This window comes from Danio rerio, chromosome 17, assembly GCF_052040795.2.
Source record: "Danio rerio strain M-AB ecotype USA chromosome 17, GRCz13ab, whole genome shotgun sequence".
NCBI lineage: Eukaryota > Metazoa > Chordata > Actinopteri > Cypriniformes > Danionidae > Danio > Danio rerio.
The window spans coordinates 38,575,881-38,592,307 of NC_141037.1; the positions used below are offsets into that span (position 1 = coordinate 38,575,881).

Consider the following 16,427-nt stretch of genomic DNA (forward strand, 5'->3'; position numbering starts at 1 on the left):
GTCTTTTGGTGGTTCATATGGTAAAATACCTCTGGTCGTAGGTAGATACACACAACTATACATACTGTACTATGCATACAACAGCTTTGAACCAAGACGGGCTCATAGAGAAAAATGCATCCGTCAGCCAGAAGTGTTTTATATTGGCACAGCTCTAGACATTTATCTTCTGACCAATGCTGAGACTGAGCTGATAGTGCCGCATTTTAAACAGAATCGGCCCAAAAGTGCTTAAAGTGCTGAAAACATTAAATTGCACTTAGCTTATCATCTAATATCAATAAATATTCAGCGTTTGCATAATACTCATTCTTTTATCAAGTTTAAAGGCTTATATATATTGTTTCTTCTATGCTGTTTTTTTTCAAACAATGATGTAACTTGCGCCTGAACTACCATGGTACGATGCATTGTTTGGGAAATGAATGTTTGAGAAGTAACGCATGTTTCCCAAAATCGTAGTTTCTCTGTCACAGATCCAAGTTAATAATAGCGTAAAATGTACATAATTATGCTCTAAACAGGGTTTAGTAACAACTTCTTTAGAGAAAATCTTTTTTATTTTTTTGTGCCAACGATGTTGTTTTACACGGACACACATTGTTAAAATAATTCAATATTAGTTTTGAAAAAAACATGCACTTGTTTTCCATATTAAAAGAAATATATGTAAACAGCACAAATCGGGCCTAGTGGGCTATTACTTTTTGTTTTGAAAAGTCTACTTTTACGGCTTTTACAACAAATTCAGTCTTGCCATATAAAGCCAATGTACATTAATACAGTACAGGTATATTTCTTAATAAATAGCCTACCTATAAATTAAAACATCTGTTCTATTCAGATGTATCTGTATTCTATTTACTTTTGTTTTCACAAGCTTTGGAGAAGTAAAGTAGATTGCACTTTTAAATCATAGGTCACCTATAGCTTTGTCATGAGCCACGGCTGCGTTCAAAATGGCCTAAATGTTTTCAAAGTGCATCACAAATGGAGCGCAATTGTCAATACGAAGATCGCTAAAACTCAACTGTAAAAAATACTTTGAAAGCAAACTACACCTAAGTCTACAACACAGTTTGTGAATGTTCACTAAAAAACAATGGATTTAGGAAATACCAAATCAACAAACTGTTTGTAATGAGGGAACTTGCAACCTTAGTTGGCTAACGATGGTTTTCGGAACTATTCATTCATTTTCTTGTTGGCTTAGTCCCTTTTATTAATCCGGGGTCACCACAGCGGAATGAACCGCCAACTTATCCAGCACGTTTTTACGCAGCGGATGCCCTTCCAGCCGCAACCCATCTCTGGGAAACATCCACACTCACATTCACACCCACACTCATACACTACGGTCAATTTAGCCTACCCAATTCACCTGTACCGCATGTCTTTGGACTGTGGGGGAAACCGGAGCACCCGGAGGAAACCCACGCGAAGGCAGGGAGAACATGCAAACTCCACACAGAAACACCAACTGAGCCGAGGTTTGAACCAGCGACCCAGCGACCTTCTTGCTGTGAGGCGAAAGCACTACCTACTGTGCCACTGCCTCGCCTTTCGGAACTATTAACTACTGTTATTCTTTTTTTTTTATATGTGTCATTACAAATGTGTAAATCATAAAACTGATTCAAGATCAGGTAAACAATATAATTGTGTGAAAAAAAAGGATTTGCAATCTTAGCAAATCTGTATGATTCATGTGGATTTGATTATATTATACAGATCGTTCCCCAGCAGAGAACCGTTGAATTTTCAAAATATTTCGAAACAGTTATGATGGATCAAAGCCCGATTTACTGAAATCACTAGACCATGACTTCATGAAGCAGTACTTTGAAAGCAGCCAGTACAAGTTGACAAAGCTACTTTGTAAAGAAACACTATAAGTATAAACACATATGGTCCATGTTTATCAAGTAACCACATTGCATGTGTAATACGCATTATATAGAGATGACATTTTCTCAACACAGATCAATTTTTTTTATAATTATTTTTTAGGGGTTTTTCAACTGGACAGTAGAGGTTGCAGACAGGAAAGTATTGGGAGCAGAGAGAGGGGAAGGTTCAGCAAAGGACCTCGAGCCAGGAATTGAACTTGGGTCGCCGTAAACACCATTGGTGCCATATGTCGGCACACTTAACCACTAGGCCATTGGCGCCGACAACGCAGATCAATTAAATGAATGTCAAACAGCATTAAAACATTTCTTATCAAACCAGTCCTGAATAAAATAAAAACAAGCTCAAAGCTATTTTCATATCTGTCTAAATGGATAAAACTCAAGCCACATATTATATTCACAATATTAATTTTTCCTCCTTAAGTTTTATTGACCGTCTGCTACATGTGTGAACAGATTGGACGATTTCAGTTGAGACAATAAAACTGGTATTAAAACTATTCAATTATATTGTAACAACACTAAAGAAACCAAGCAGTGTGGATTCTGTGATGAAATGAAACATACCACTCCTCGTTCCCACATGACGCTCATACGGTCCTGAACTCCAGGAACGCCGTGAGGGATTTTGGTGAAGTCATCTTTGCCCATCGCCTTCTGTTTAGTGGTGAAGGGTCGGTGGTCCGATGTCACAACGTTCAGAGTATCACTACAACACAATGAAAAAAAAAGTTTATTTGACTGTACAACCCAGCGGGTTAAGAGATCCCATTCATTTTAATTAGTGTGGTTATCGCCAATACCGTTATTATTATGTCACACGCTAAACTAACATGATATTGATATTTCATGTTTTGAATATGACGGTTATCCTCAATAACTGTATATTGCCACACCCTAATAAGAATATAAGAAAAGTAATCCTTCATCTGAAAGCTTAAGTTCCAAATTGCAAATTTACACTAGACATTGTGTCCCTACATGCATTGTAAACTACCTTGATGTCAAAATTACATCAAATTGACATCTAACTGGGCGTCACGGTGGCACGATTGCCTCACAGTAAAAAGGTTTCTGGTTCGAGCCTCGGTTAGGTCAGTTGGCGTTTCTGTGTGGAGTTTGCATGTTCTCCCTGTATTCTCATGGGTTTCTCCGGATGCTCCGCTTTCCCCCACAAGTCCAAAGACATGCGTAATAGGTGAATTGGGTAAGCTAAAATTGTCCGTAGTGTATGAGTGTGAATGGATGATTCCCAGTAATGTGTTGCAGCTGGAAGGGCATCCGCTGTGTAAAATATATGCTGGATAAGTTGGTGGTTCATTCCTCTGTGGCAACCCCTGATTAATCAAGGGACACAGCAAAATAAAATGAATGAATGAATGAATAAATGAATGAATGAATGACATCTAACTTTGGCATCAACAGTCCTGTAATCCATGCTGACATATTTTTGACACCAATGTTACATGTCATATTGATGTCAGTTGGAAATCAAATCGATTTGCATTTTGACGTGTTTTTTTATGTAATTTGGGAATTACAATAGGTCATTCAATGTAGTTATTCAGAACATGGAGAATCCACTTACTTTCCCAGAAGGCTGAGCAGGTAATTGGGTGTGTTGGGGTCGAGTCTGAGTGGCGGCACAGTGACAAAAGCAGCTGCGTGGGCCCAGTCCTGGTGATAATACTGCATCCCGTTTAAGACAGCGTGAGCAGTGGTGGTCTCTCCATGCACCACTTTCCCTGTGGACCGATCATATGTCAGTATTTAGTCATATTACATGCAATAAAAGATTCAGGTGTCATATTTTTTAAAAAGTATGCAAGGTTTTGTGCTGAAAATCCCTTGCATTCCTTACCTTGCATTTTAGCTGAGGCTAAAACGTCTCCTGCTGACATGCTGGAAACATTCACAAGATATATGGGACAGTGGGCCTAAAAGACAAAAAACACAAGCTGCTATCTAACATGACATACTGACATTTTGTTTTACACTGTTTGTGCAATATGCTGTGTGTGAATACTTTAGTGTTGAAATTATAGTAAAAAAGAACACTTTATTTTTTATTTTATCTCCCTTTGGTATGAGAATAGCAGTGTATTTGACAAAAACACCATTAAGAAGATAATAAAGTCAGCTGGAAGTCCGTTGGAGTCAAAATCACATCTATTGAGGAACTGTATCAGCAACGTTGTCTGTCTAGGGCTAATAGCATTTTAAGGGATCCCACCCACCCTGGCCATAGTCTGCTCATGCTCATGCCATCAGGCAGATGTTACAGAAGCCTGAGGAGCAAATCAGTGATAGTTTTATCCTGTCATTATAGGACTTTTATATAATGCTGTCTCTTAAATACTATTGATAGCAACCGTATTATGTAATAATAAATCAATTAATAGTTAAACTAGCACAAATTGTTAATATTAGAACTTAATTTAGTATTATGCATCAATTTATCCCCTTCTGTGTTTTTTTAAATCAGGTGATATTTTGTATAACTATATATTTGTGAAATTATAAAAGCTTATTTATTATGTTAGGCTTTTATAATGTTTAAGGTTTTTTTATGTTCTTGTTTGGTCTGATGTAAGATAGTTTTGTTCTGGATTAAATGTATTGTAATGTTTGGAATGACAAAAATAAATTCAATTCAATTCACCTTTATTTCTATAGCACTTTTACAATGTAGATTGTGTCAAAACAGATTAACATAGAAGATTATAGTAAATTGAAACAGTTCAGTTTTCAGAGTTTAAGTTCAGTTCAGTTTAGCTCAGTTCAGTGTGGTCACTCAACACTGAAAAGCAAATCCATTGATGCGCAGCTCTACAGGTCCTGAACCATCCAAGCCAAGGGCGACAGCGGCGAGGAAAAAACTTCACCAATTGGCAAAAGTGAAGAATTAAGGAAACTGAAACTAATTTAATAATTAATAAAGCAAACTGAAACTAATTTAATAATTTGTAAACTTAATCTGATACTCAACCAGGATTTATTAGACCAAAAATAGAGCAAAACTATTTAAATTACATATTTTAAAATGCAAATATTCATGTAATGGACAGTAGTCATAATGGACATAATGGACATAGTGTCTTACATGATCCTGCATTATTCAAATAAATATATTAAAATTTATTGCCAATATGTAAATATATGTTAATATTTATCTCCAAGAGTAGCATTATGTCACACCATTAATTAACACGATATCGATATTTCATGTTTTGAATATGACAGTTGCCATCAATGCTAAATAATATAATGCTAATATAATTTGGGAAACCCCTAATAATGGGAACATAAAAAAAAAGTTTTATTCATTTCCAATTTGCAAATTTACATTATACATTTACATAATAAATATGTTAATGCAATGTACATACGTATCTAATAAACACTTATTAAAACTATTAAAACTAGTAAAGTATTAAAAAATTATTATTGCCAATACTGAAAACAACTACTGTGGCGAGGGGGCGTGGCCGAGAGCCGTGGGAACGGAATGAGGCCACGTGTAAGTGAATGCACCTGTGGTGCGCACCGGTCTCGAATCCCACGGAAGGAGCTCTGGACTATAAGAGGAGGGATGATGGCAGAGGAAGCCGAGAGAGGACCGGGCTCGGGCATTTTACTTTTGCTTTCAGTTTGACGGCAGTCTCCGTGAGGAGCTGCCGTCCGTTTGTTTTGGTTTAGATGTCAGCCTCCGTGAGGAGCTGCCATCACTGTTATTAATAAATCATTTAAAAACTGCGTCGGTTCTCCGCCTCCTTCTTCCCGGTGGCCAAAGGGCCGTGAACTTCATTACAGCTACATTGCTTAATATTTTGCTAGAAATTATGTGTATAGGCGACACGGTGGCTATTTAGATGGAAATTTAAAACTGAAATACAGAACTGTTACTTTTTATAATCCACCCTAAAATGCTTATGTGAACAACTACTTTCATAAGACACTGCTGTAGCCGGACCAATTGTCCACACAAATGTTAGTGTATGTTGGTACTATAGTTTAGAATCATCGCTTCTGTACAATAACTATGTACCAGTGTCTGGGGATAACAATGGAGCCAGGAATTGACTATATTCCCAGTCGAGTTGATAATACTCACTCTGTTAGCGATGGTGATGGCTCGATGGACGGCCTCTGCTTCCAGCTGTACACATGGAAAATTCCCATGGTAAGTGAGAAAACACAAATGTCACCAGTGAAACCTAATGATGAACAGACGCTTAAGAGTATTAATAATCCATGGAAATGCAATATGGAGACGGGAAAGACTAGGAGTTGGAGAGAGAGAGAGAGCAGCGGTGTGACTAATATCTTAAAGGAAAACCATTTCATGGTAAGAGGATTTGAATGGTTAGTTTACCTCCTCAGGTCTGCTTATTTCAATGCCCTCTGGTCCACTTATACCCAGATCCAAGGCCTCTCGGGCACCCTTGTGTGTAAAAATGAAAACATGAGATAATGACGACTATGCAGGAAGAAAAACAAGATCTAGTAACATTATGCTATCATTATTTAAGATTTTTGTTGACAAAATAAAGACGTTGTACTGTACACATCACATTATGGTTACAGTAATTTCATTCAAAATATTGGGAATGGTTGGTTTTGTTTTAAAAGAACTAATTCTGATTATATGTATTATTAATAATAAAAATAATCATTTCACTTTTTACAAAAGACAAAATAATATATTAAAGTAAAATAAAATATTATCCAAAATATGTTATACATTGCATTAAGTAAACTCAAATTTAAATAAAAAAAACCCACAGAAATATACAAGTATTGCAGTTAAAAAACTATTAATAATAATAATGATAATAATAATAATAATAATAATAATAACAACAACAAGTATAATACAATTATTGAAACCTTTAAAAATAAACAATAAAACAATAAAAAAACAAAATGATTATAACAATAAAACAAAGAATAAAAAAATAAAAGAATTACACAATTATTGTAACAATAAAACAATAAAGAATAAAAAATAAAAAGAATGACACAATAATTATAACAATAAAACATCAAAAAAATGACACAATAATTATAACAATAAAACAATTTAAAAAAGAATTAAACAATAATTGTAAAAATAAAACAAAAATTCATAAAAAATAAAGAATTACACAATTTGTTTTGCATTGCAACTGAATTCGTAAATAAAATGTTATTAAGTAGTAAAATTGTATAAATGTAACTACAATCAAATGTTATGTAAATGAAAATGTCATTTTACATTGTATACATTTCATGCTTTCAGTGAACCTGACAATAAATTAATTTAGAAAAATAGAGAATATTAAAATACATTTATTACTGTTAACTATTAATGAAATAAAACATGAAGATAGCTGCTTGAGGTGTGTAAAGCAGCTCACTAGGATTTGTATTTCTACAGTAGAGTTTTACAGCAGCTCCCTGATTTATACCTCAGCAACCAGCTCTCCGTTCTCCGCGTGGACACGGGCCACAGCACCAATATCCTTACAGTTCTGCAGGGCCTGAAACAGCTCGCTGTCCCTCAGCATGTACATGTCCTTATACGCCATGTACATCTGGAAGGAGTTCACCCCTTTGTCCCGCACCAGTGTCTCCATTTGAGCCCTAGCCTGTGATACAGAAGCAAGGACATCACTTCTTACAAAAAAATAAATAAAAATGTCCACTACGCATTTATACAGTGTGCTTAACACAGGTTAGTGGGCTTGACAAACCACCTGTAGAAACACTCTTCTTACCTCTCTTACTCTAGCACTTAATTGGCTAAGAACTAACAGTTCCTTTGTACAATTAGCACTTTCTGTGTGTATTCTTTTAAAATTACTGAATTTGGACAAAAAGCGTCTGCCAAATGACTAAATGTAAATGTAAATCTATCACATCAAGACTAAATTCACACACAAAAATTCCAAAATTTCAACACATTTTTTGCTGTTCGTGTTTGTGTTTGAACATTTGTTTGTACCTTAGGTCCCCACCAGGTCACTCCCATATGCAGGGCATAATCACAGCAGGCTTTGGCATCAGCGTGAGAGCGGGCTTTTTCATAGGCATCCAGCAATGACTCGTTCTTCTCTGGTAGCACGTGACCAATCACCATAGTAGTGCCTCCAGCCAGAGCCGCCTGGAAATAAACACACAAACAACAGACTGACTGCTGCGGGATCCATACAGCATCCATACCAATTACTCGGTTTAATGGCTTGACGACATTTTCACAAAAGCTTGTATGAAATGAAATGTTACATAACGGTACTCTGTAAGCATCAATCAAGGTTAAATTAAACCTGTATTCAAGCTGAATTTAAATATGTTCTGAGAGGGTAGTAAGCCTGAATAATTGCCTTATAGGTATTTATATAATGTTCTTTTTTGAAGGTATAATTCACCTAAAATGAACATTTCCTGTCATTTTACTCTGCCTCAGGCCATCAAAGATGTATGTGACTTGTTTTTATTCAATAGAACAGTAAAGAACATTTTAGCTGCAACTGTATCTATACTGAGCGACATGGTGGCTCAGTGGTCAGCACTGTCGCCTCACAGCAAGAAGGTTGGTGGTTTAAGTCCCGATTGGGCCAGCCTGGAATTCTGTGTGGAGTTTGCATGTTCTCCCTGCGCTGGTGTGGGTTTCCTCCAAGTGCTCCGGTTTCCCTCACAGTCCAAACACACGCATTATAGGTGAATTGGATTAACTGAATTGGTTGTAGTGTATGTGTGTGTGTGAATGCAAGAGTGTATGGGTGTTTCCCTGAGCTGGGTTGCAGCTTATTTTATAATATATAGTTGGTGGTTCATTCCACTGTGGCGACCCCGGATAAATAAGGGACTTATCTAAAGAAAAAAGAATGAAATGTATAGATATAATGGACTTTAACACAAATATATTTCAAAACAAACCATTATTTCTTCCAGCGGTGATGCACGCTAGGTGCAACAAACTGAGCATTATTTACAACTTTGTTACCTGTTATTCCTGGGCAAAAATTTCTTAGTAAGTACACTGAAGTACACTATGAGCATTTCAAGAGTTCCCACTTAGATATGCTTGGCACTTATAGCAGGTTTGGCATGCTGTCCCGGGAGAGAACCCTGAGCTCGGAGATATTTGAGCCCAGGGCTCCCGCCCGGTCTAGAAGCATATCAGGAGAACCGAGATCAGGTAGGTCTCGATCGCTCCCCCTTTAGAAGGGGAGAAAAAGGAGGAGATGGGGTGGAAGGGGGGATTCTTCCAAAATGAAGATAGTGCAATGGGGAGAAAGTGATCCATTTATACTAAGCTAGGATCATTCTGATTGGATTATTACTGATTACGGATGAGTGGCCAGCGGTGCACAATCATATCACGTGCTCCTCTCGAAATTAGTTTATGAAACTTCACCTCGTCGCATGACATTCTTGGTTCTGACATCACACGAGCTGATGCACTTGAGTTTGTTTACAGCAGAGCGAGAGAGAGGAAACACCTGCAAATATGTTGACTGTTCAATTTGTTGCACTGTAAAATCAGTCATGCATCGTCATGAGCTACTGGTAGTAATTATGATATGATTGAATTAGGGATGGGTAATATGGCTTTTTTTTTTAAATCCCCTATTTTATTACAAAAAAAATTGATGATGCCTTATGACTTTAAATCAATTTTGCCTCCACTACTAAAAATGTCCCTTTTATGATAAGATTTTCTTGGAAATTTTCCCTTAGGGTTAAACTGCGATCAGAAACAAGCCAAAAAAGAAAAGATGACAGGTAACATAACACAAGTGTTAACGTATTGCAATGGGCCACTGATAAACTTTCGGTGAAAGGTTGATGCAACTATTAGATTTTATATGGTTCCTTTAACAGTAGGGGTGTCAAAATTAATTGTTTTCTTAGATGCACAACGATGTAGATGTGGACAATTTGGTGTTGCTTCATCTATAAATCATCACCTGTTATTACGTACTGACATCATTTATCTCATAAGCGATATGTTGCGGTAGAGTACTATTCAAATAGGGCGAGGGCGAGTAATTAAACGCTCCAACTACGTAAAGAGCAGACATCTGTGCACAATTCACTGCATGCGAGTTTACTGGACAGTCTTTCACTGACACTGAAGTACAGCAGTACAGTACCAGGAGACACTATTTCACTGCTAGGAAGAAAATGAAAGCTCTCTCTTTCTCTCTCTCACTTTAAACCTATGAACTGCTGACATGTTTGTAAGGTAACTTTTCCTCTCCTCTTTGGCTTAATTGTGGATCCTGACACGAGTGTGTCTGTAAAGTGAGTTTTCTCCACGGCATCTATCACAAATACTGTTATATCAGTTTAATTAAACTATAGTCCATTAAATAGACATCATCATTCCTTTAGTTGTTTAAGTGTAAAATGAGTTGAAAGCTAGCAGCAGTTTTTAAACACATTTTGCAGCAGTGTGTTGTTTGTTCATTGTCCGACGCTGAAAAACCAAACCAATTTCATAAAACAGATGACACGGTGCCTTTCTTAGGAACGAGTTCTTCCCTGCCCACTGCCATGTTGTTTGTGTATTTTGATGGCAATGCACGGTGAACTATGGGGCCCAGAGGAGCATCAGCAGATGTTATAGTTAAAATTGATGTAAACTATACACTCAAGTTATTCATAAAAAACTATTTTATTTTGAATATGTTTTATAATCTCACAGTGATGCCACGATGGAATCTTGAATTGCCTTTAGTAAACAGGAAGTTTTGGATGAATTATCCCTTTACGGCAGTTCAAGGGTCATGACTCCATTTAGGGTCACCAAAGATTTATGGGGGGTAACTATTGACCTTATTCTTCATGTACGAGCGAACGCAGCCATTTGAATCCTTTTGGCTTAAGACTTCCGGTTTCATTCCCTTCCATTCATTTTTAAATGTTAAAAACAGCTTGTTGTGCTGCTTGATGTCGCAAACTGATATTTTCTTATAATAATATTCTGCTTTGTTTCTACAGTCATAAACACACTTGTTTGTAGAGCAAGTAGTTTAACCATTTTCTGCCGTTTATTATTCATAGTCATATCTACCATAGGCAACTGAATCAGAAGTTCTAAAACAATTGCAAAAACAAGCGCACTTCCATATTAATGAATAAGGTCAATAGTTTGAGGGTTAGAACAAAAAAAAAATATATATATATATATACATATACTAATTTGAAGATAAAACTAATTATTGAACATTTATTTAACCATTTTATTAATCATTAAAGTGTGTTTTATTTGAGTCCTGCATCCCAATTCGTCTACTTGCACTACATCCTTTAAGTATGCACTTTTTTGTGAAAAAAAATTATATAATTTACATTTTATATTTAATTTTCTACCGTACGAAAGAAGCAGCAGCAGGTTAATCTGCCACTTCACAGGTCTTTTAATGAGAACAAATCTCCTTAAAATTTAATGATCAAACACATTCCCATTGTTTTTGCAGATTTAATATAACACAAAAACGTTATTCATTAGGTTAGACTTTTTAACGTATGAATCTGCACTTCAAAACAGCGATAGTAAGACTGACCTTTTATGCACTATTGCAAGTTTAAACAAAAATAAACAGTGCATTCAATGCAAACAAATAATAATATGAACATAGAACATCTTAGGAAATCAGGTTTTGTAATTTAACCAAGCAATTTTTAATAGCATTTAAAATCTAGCCATCATTGTTCATTTTAATACTATGTTAATCTTTGCTCGTTTGTTGCGATTTCTTTCGATCTTCTGTCTGTGTTTGCCTTCTATTGTTTTTTTAAGGCCTTCGGTTGCTAGGGTGTTGATAGGATGTTCTGGAAGTTGCTTGTAGGGGTTAAACATTTTGCAGTTGATCAGAATGGAACACATCTATGGTTAACCACACTTGTGATCTACAAATTAATCGTGCATTTCTCTAAACTTGGGAATTATTTGCAAAGTTTAACGATCGCAAAGTGAAAGACTGCTTCTACTTTTTTAAAATAGGCTACTAAGTTTGTTTGCTAATGAGTTGCAGCATACAGAGAAGGTCATGTATTCACGTAAATGGGGCATGTTAATCAGTCTAGCGGAGAATTTTAAAAACAACTTGAAAAGCCCCCACATCATTCAAGCTGCATATACAGTATGAAAGCATTTTGCCAATAACGTGAATCTGTGACTGTTGCATAAAAATAAAGTAGTTCTGATATGTATATATACTGTATTAATGTAATTTTACTGTAAATAAAATATTATATATTGATCTTTTTTATTAATCTAGATGAATCTGTAATGTTAAAATAAAAAGTAAGACATTATTTGACTCTCCTTTGGAAATTTTAAGTTCTTTTTTACCATTAGAAGATACGATAAAGAGAATGATAAAATAAAGCATAGGATGTGGCTGATGTTTTTTCAAGTGCAATATTCATGAAAATGATCTCAATGCCTTTGGGTAATGTGGTGTTTGTTAGGGACTTTCTATGTTTTTTAATGAGTTCCTGCTGTAAGAAATTCATAGTAAGCAAATATCCCAGATTACTAGATTTTTACAGTTATTGTTCTGTTGGTTTTTGGGACACTGATTGTTGGTAGGGAGTTGCGAAACGATTTGAAAGTACTGAGATGAAGGCTGAGATGTTCAGTTCAATCCTAGGACTTTGCTCCAGCTTTTAGATGATTGCATGGCAAGGCTCAATTTACAGAGAGTCTACAGAGCTTTTCATATGTTTTAAATACATGCTGTAGCAAATGCAGTGTGGTTTATCCAATATTAATTACAATATTAATTAACATCCCGGCATACAAATCTAAGCTTAAAACTTAAAACACTCTATTAAAAAAAGACTCCTCTAGAGTTGAATTTTACCATTGAGTTGAGTTTTATGCGCTACACTAGTTCGCAAAATGGCTAGTAATGTTAATGTAATCCCAGACATCCCAAGTCTCCTGGAAGTTTTGGGAGTCTCCCGCAAATACATAAGAGACTCCCGGATGCCCGCAAGCGAATGATAAATCGCGCGTCTCCCCCCCGGTCCTTAAATACGTCGCACATCCTTCTCCACAACATCCCTCCCAGCTCTTTAGGTACGTTGGGTACAACTCATCGTCTCTGCTGCTCAGGTACATCCACGCACACACCTTCACCGCTCTTCAGATACATTGCGCACCATCACTGTCACCAAGAGAGTGGGAAAAAAATGACATCTGCTAAGAGAGTAAGCTATTTTAGCGGTAATATTTGAGCATATCAACTCATTTACACTGACATCACGGAATCAGTACCAGGAACTGGAACAGCATTCAGACAGGCAATTCCTACAGATTTGAACAGGGCAAAACAAATATCAGAGACAATCGGTACATTTATAGCTGTGGAAATGTGAGATCTTAATCGTGAAAATGTCGGGTTTTAAGAAAATGTTAAATGTAGTAGAGCCCTGTTACATTAGTCCTTCATAAGCCCATTTGAGTCAGATAATTCCTGCTTTTCAGATCCAATAAAATGGCAGGTGACAGTCAAATCAAGCAGATCTGTGCTGTCTGAAGAAAAGGTGGACAATCATCTTTCTGAAAATTGGAAAAAACTTAAAAACTGATTGAACTGAGTTCCATATAAAAACTAAATTGTTCTTTTCTTTTTATTTGTTTAACTACTACAATATTATATTAGCTTTTTACAAGCAGCTTTTTGGTTTTGAGTATAAAGAAGGATTTGTTTTATTTGCTGCTAAACAGAAACCCCTGAAGTATAGCTCTAGTAAGTAAAAGAAAAAAACAAGATCATACTTTTATGATGTTGGTTTTATTACATTAAGTGAAGTTTATGTATAAACAAATTTCGAGAGGATCACGTGCTTATGATTGCAAGCGGCTGGATCCGCATTATCCAATTCACTACGCTCCAATCAGATGACTCCTAAACTACTATAAATACCCTGGGTTTCATTCCACTGCTATCTTCATTTTGAAGAGTCCCCCTTCCACCCCTACTCCTCCTTCTTAGATGGGTGACACGGTGGCCCAGTGCGTAGCACTGTTGCCTCACAGCAAGAATGTCTCTGGTTCCAGGCTTTACCAAACCAGCAGACATTTCTGTGTGGAGTTTGCACTTCTCCCCGTGCTCACGTGGGTTTCCCCCGGGTTCCCCGGTTTCCTCCCACCGCCTAAAAACATGCAATTAAGTTAATTGAATAATCCAAATTGGCACCATAGATAAGCTTCTAGTACGTAGTTATCTTCAAGAGCAATGACTTACTGTTCATTGGTTACTACAGCAGGGGAGTTGTCGAGATCTACCTGAGCTCAAACTCCCCTCCCGCCTTGCAACGGGAGGGAGCCCTGGGCTCGAGGATCTCATGAGCTCAGGGCTCTCTCCCGGGACAGCATGCCAAACAAGCTTTTATAATTAATCATTAGCTAAGAGTGAACTCTTGAAAAAAAATTAAATCAGAAAAATTCTCTGCCTTTTTTTTTTTGCTGTATTGAAAACATACCAAACCGTGACACCACTGTGTCGTGTCGAACCGCACCGTGACTTTTGTGAACCGTTACACCCCTAATATATAATCATATATGTGAATATGTGTGTGTGTATGTGTGTGTGCACATTCTCATTAGCCGCAGCTGTAACACTAATCAATCTCTCTTGACGCAAGTCCCTCCCACTTGATCTAGTGGTGTGAATCTAGTGTGGCCTGAAATGTGTAGGTCTGCTGCTGCATATTACTGACTTGCACAATAAGTGTGTGTAATACCATTGCGCCTGCTGGAGCCATGGTGCGGCAGCGAAGTTACCTAATTACTACGCCACATTCCTGACATTCTATCCTACCCGTCAGATTATCATTCCAACCCTATATGAATGGTTCTATGATCGTGGTTAGGGATTTACGGTGGGTTAGTTCGATTAATACAACCTCATATCCCACCACTCCACATCAAAATTTACATTAGTGGCACAATCTGATAGGTAGCATATTTCGTCATCCAAATGTGCAGTTACTTTTTGAATAGGAGGGTTGGACAAATCGACAGAACAACGAAATAAGAGAAAGTTCCTAGTCATATCGCCTAGAAAATAGCAACTTTCATTTTAAATTCATTTTCGTCAGTCTTAGTACACAATGTACTGTAACTACAAAATAGTCAAGCTTTCAATAGGAAAATGATCAAAACTCTGGTCATTTTGAAGCGAGATGCTAACGGTCTAATTTGATTCCATGATTTATGCTAAGCTAAAAGTGCTCCTGCCAGACTCGGAAATCGGCTGAATGGATTAAAAAATTTAAATTCAACAGTTTAACTTTAGGGGAGTTGTAAAATGAGCCTATTTTAAAACGGGGGAGTGTTCTTTTAATATCTAACAATACACAATTAACCTTCTTTATTACGAGCAAACCTTTTTAAATAGCAATTCAACCACAAAAATATTTCCTATTAAAAAAAAACAACCCTCAGCTGATACAAGCCATGCAGCCAGATCCAATGAAGGGGTTTGTATTTGTGCACCATTGTCTTCTAGCACAATGGCACAAGTGAAAGGCTTTTGCAGCAGTCTTTGCAGCAATGCTCCTGTATCTATGGAAACAGAATCTGATCTCCATTTGTCTCTGTGCCTGGTGAGTCTCATGGCGGTGGCGTGGAGGAGGGAGAGAGAGAGAATGCCACTTGTGTTGCCAAGGCTAACAATAACAACGCCGACAACAACTCTTTATTTGTCATTTCAATGCCTGTAGCGGTCGCAGAATAAGAGTGTGCATGTATTTGTGATGGTGAATCGTGCCCTGCGGTTGATGGGGCCAGACAGAGAGTGTGAGTCTGCTAAGTGACCCATGGGATTTATTTAGGCAGGGCAGCTGAAGCGTAAGCATCTCGGCTTTTGAAGTATTTATAAAACATGAACAAATGAATCTGACAATAAATGGATGTTACATCACTCCTCCTTTTGGTTAAGCATTATATAAAGCTCTTTCATTTTATGCAGTCATTTTTCTCAAATAAGTCATATTGCATCAAATACAGTCAATATTGAATAACAATAATTGTAGTGGAAATTAGGGCTGCAGGATATTGGAAAAATCTAACATTGCGATTTTTTTTATTCTGTGATATACATTGCGATATGCATACAATTTCACTAAATGAGTTGATTAACTATTTGAAAGAATTTATCATTTTAGATTGATTTGGATGATTCTGTAAGGGAATACATATGCATAAAATGTAAGAAACAATTTACATGCGTAAATAAATTCAATAAAAAAAAGATACCAAATAAAACAAACAGCGTTTGATTGCTTTTTCGATGAGTCGAACTGTATTCAGGTGTACAGTAATTGAATAATGAAATGTAAAATAATACTGCATAATCTTCGTTTTACTAACAATTCAATCGTTATTAATTTGTCAAAGTTATAAATTGTACAATTTCTAAGGCCTGAATGCTTTTAACACCCTCACACATGCCTAAAAAAAAAAAAGATCAATTATAATCCAGACTCTGACCGGGGGGGCTAAGT

At 36.6% G+C, this 16,427-nt stretch overlaps 1 protein-coding gene across 2 annotated transcripts in view; it reads right to left on the reverse strand.

The window, feature by feature from the left end:
- dpysl5a (dihydropyrimidinase like 5a) overlaps window positions 1–16,427 on the reverse strand; it is a 122,463-nt gene that overhangs the window by 8,047 nt on the left and 97,989 nt on the right. The window contains exons 2-8 of one of the 2 annotated variants that reach the window (XM_087288613.1): window positions 7,900–8,088; window positions 7,364–7,543; window positions 6,289–6,357; window positions 6,028–6,072; window positions 3,775–3,850; window positions 3,502–3,658; window positions 2,481–2,622 (exon numbers count right to left, since the gene is read on the reverse strand). In XM_087288613.1, coding sequence (XP_087144739.1) covers window positions 2,481–2,622; window positions 3,502–3,658; window positions 3,775–3,850; window positions 6,028–6,072; window positions 6,289–6,357; window positions 7,364–7,543; window positions 7,900–8,034 — 804 coding nt within the window. In that variant the 5' untranslated portion in view covers window positions 8,035–8,088. 2 annotated transcript variants of the gene reach the window in all.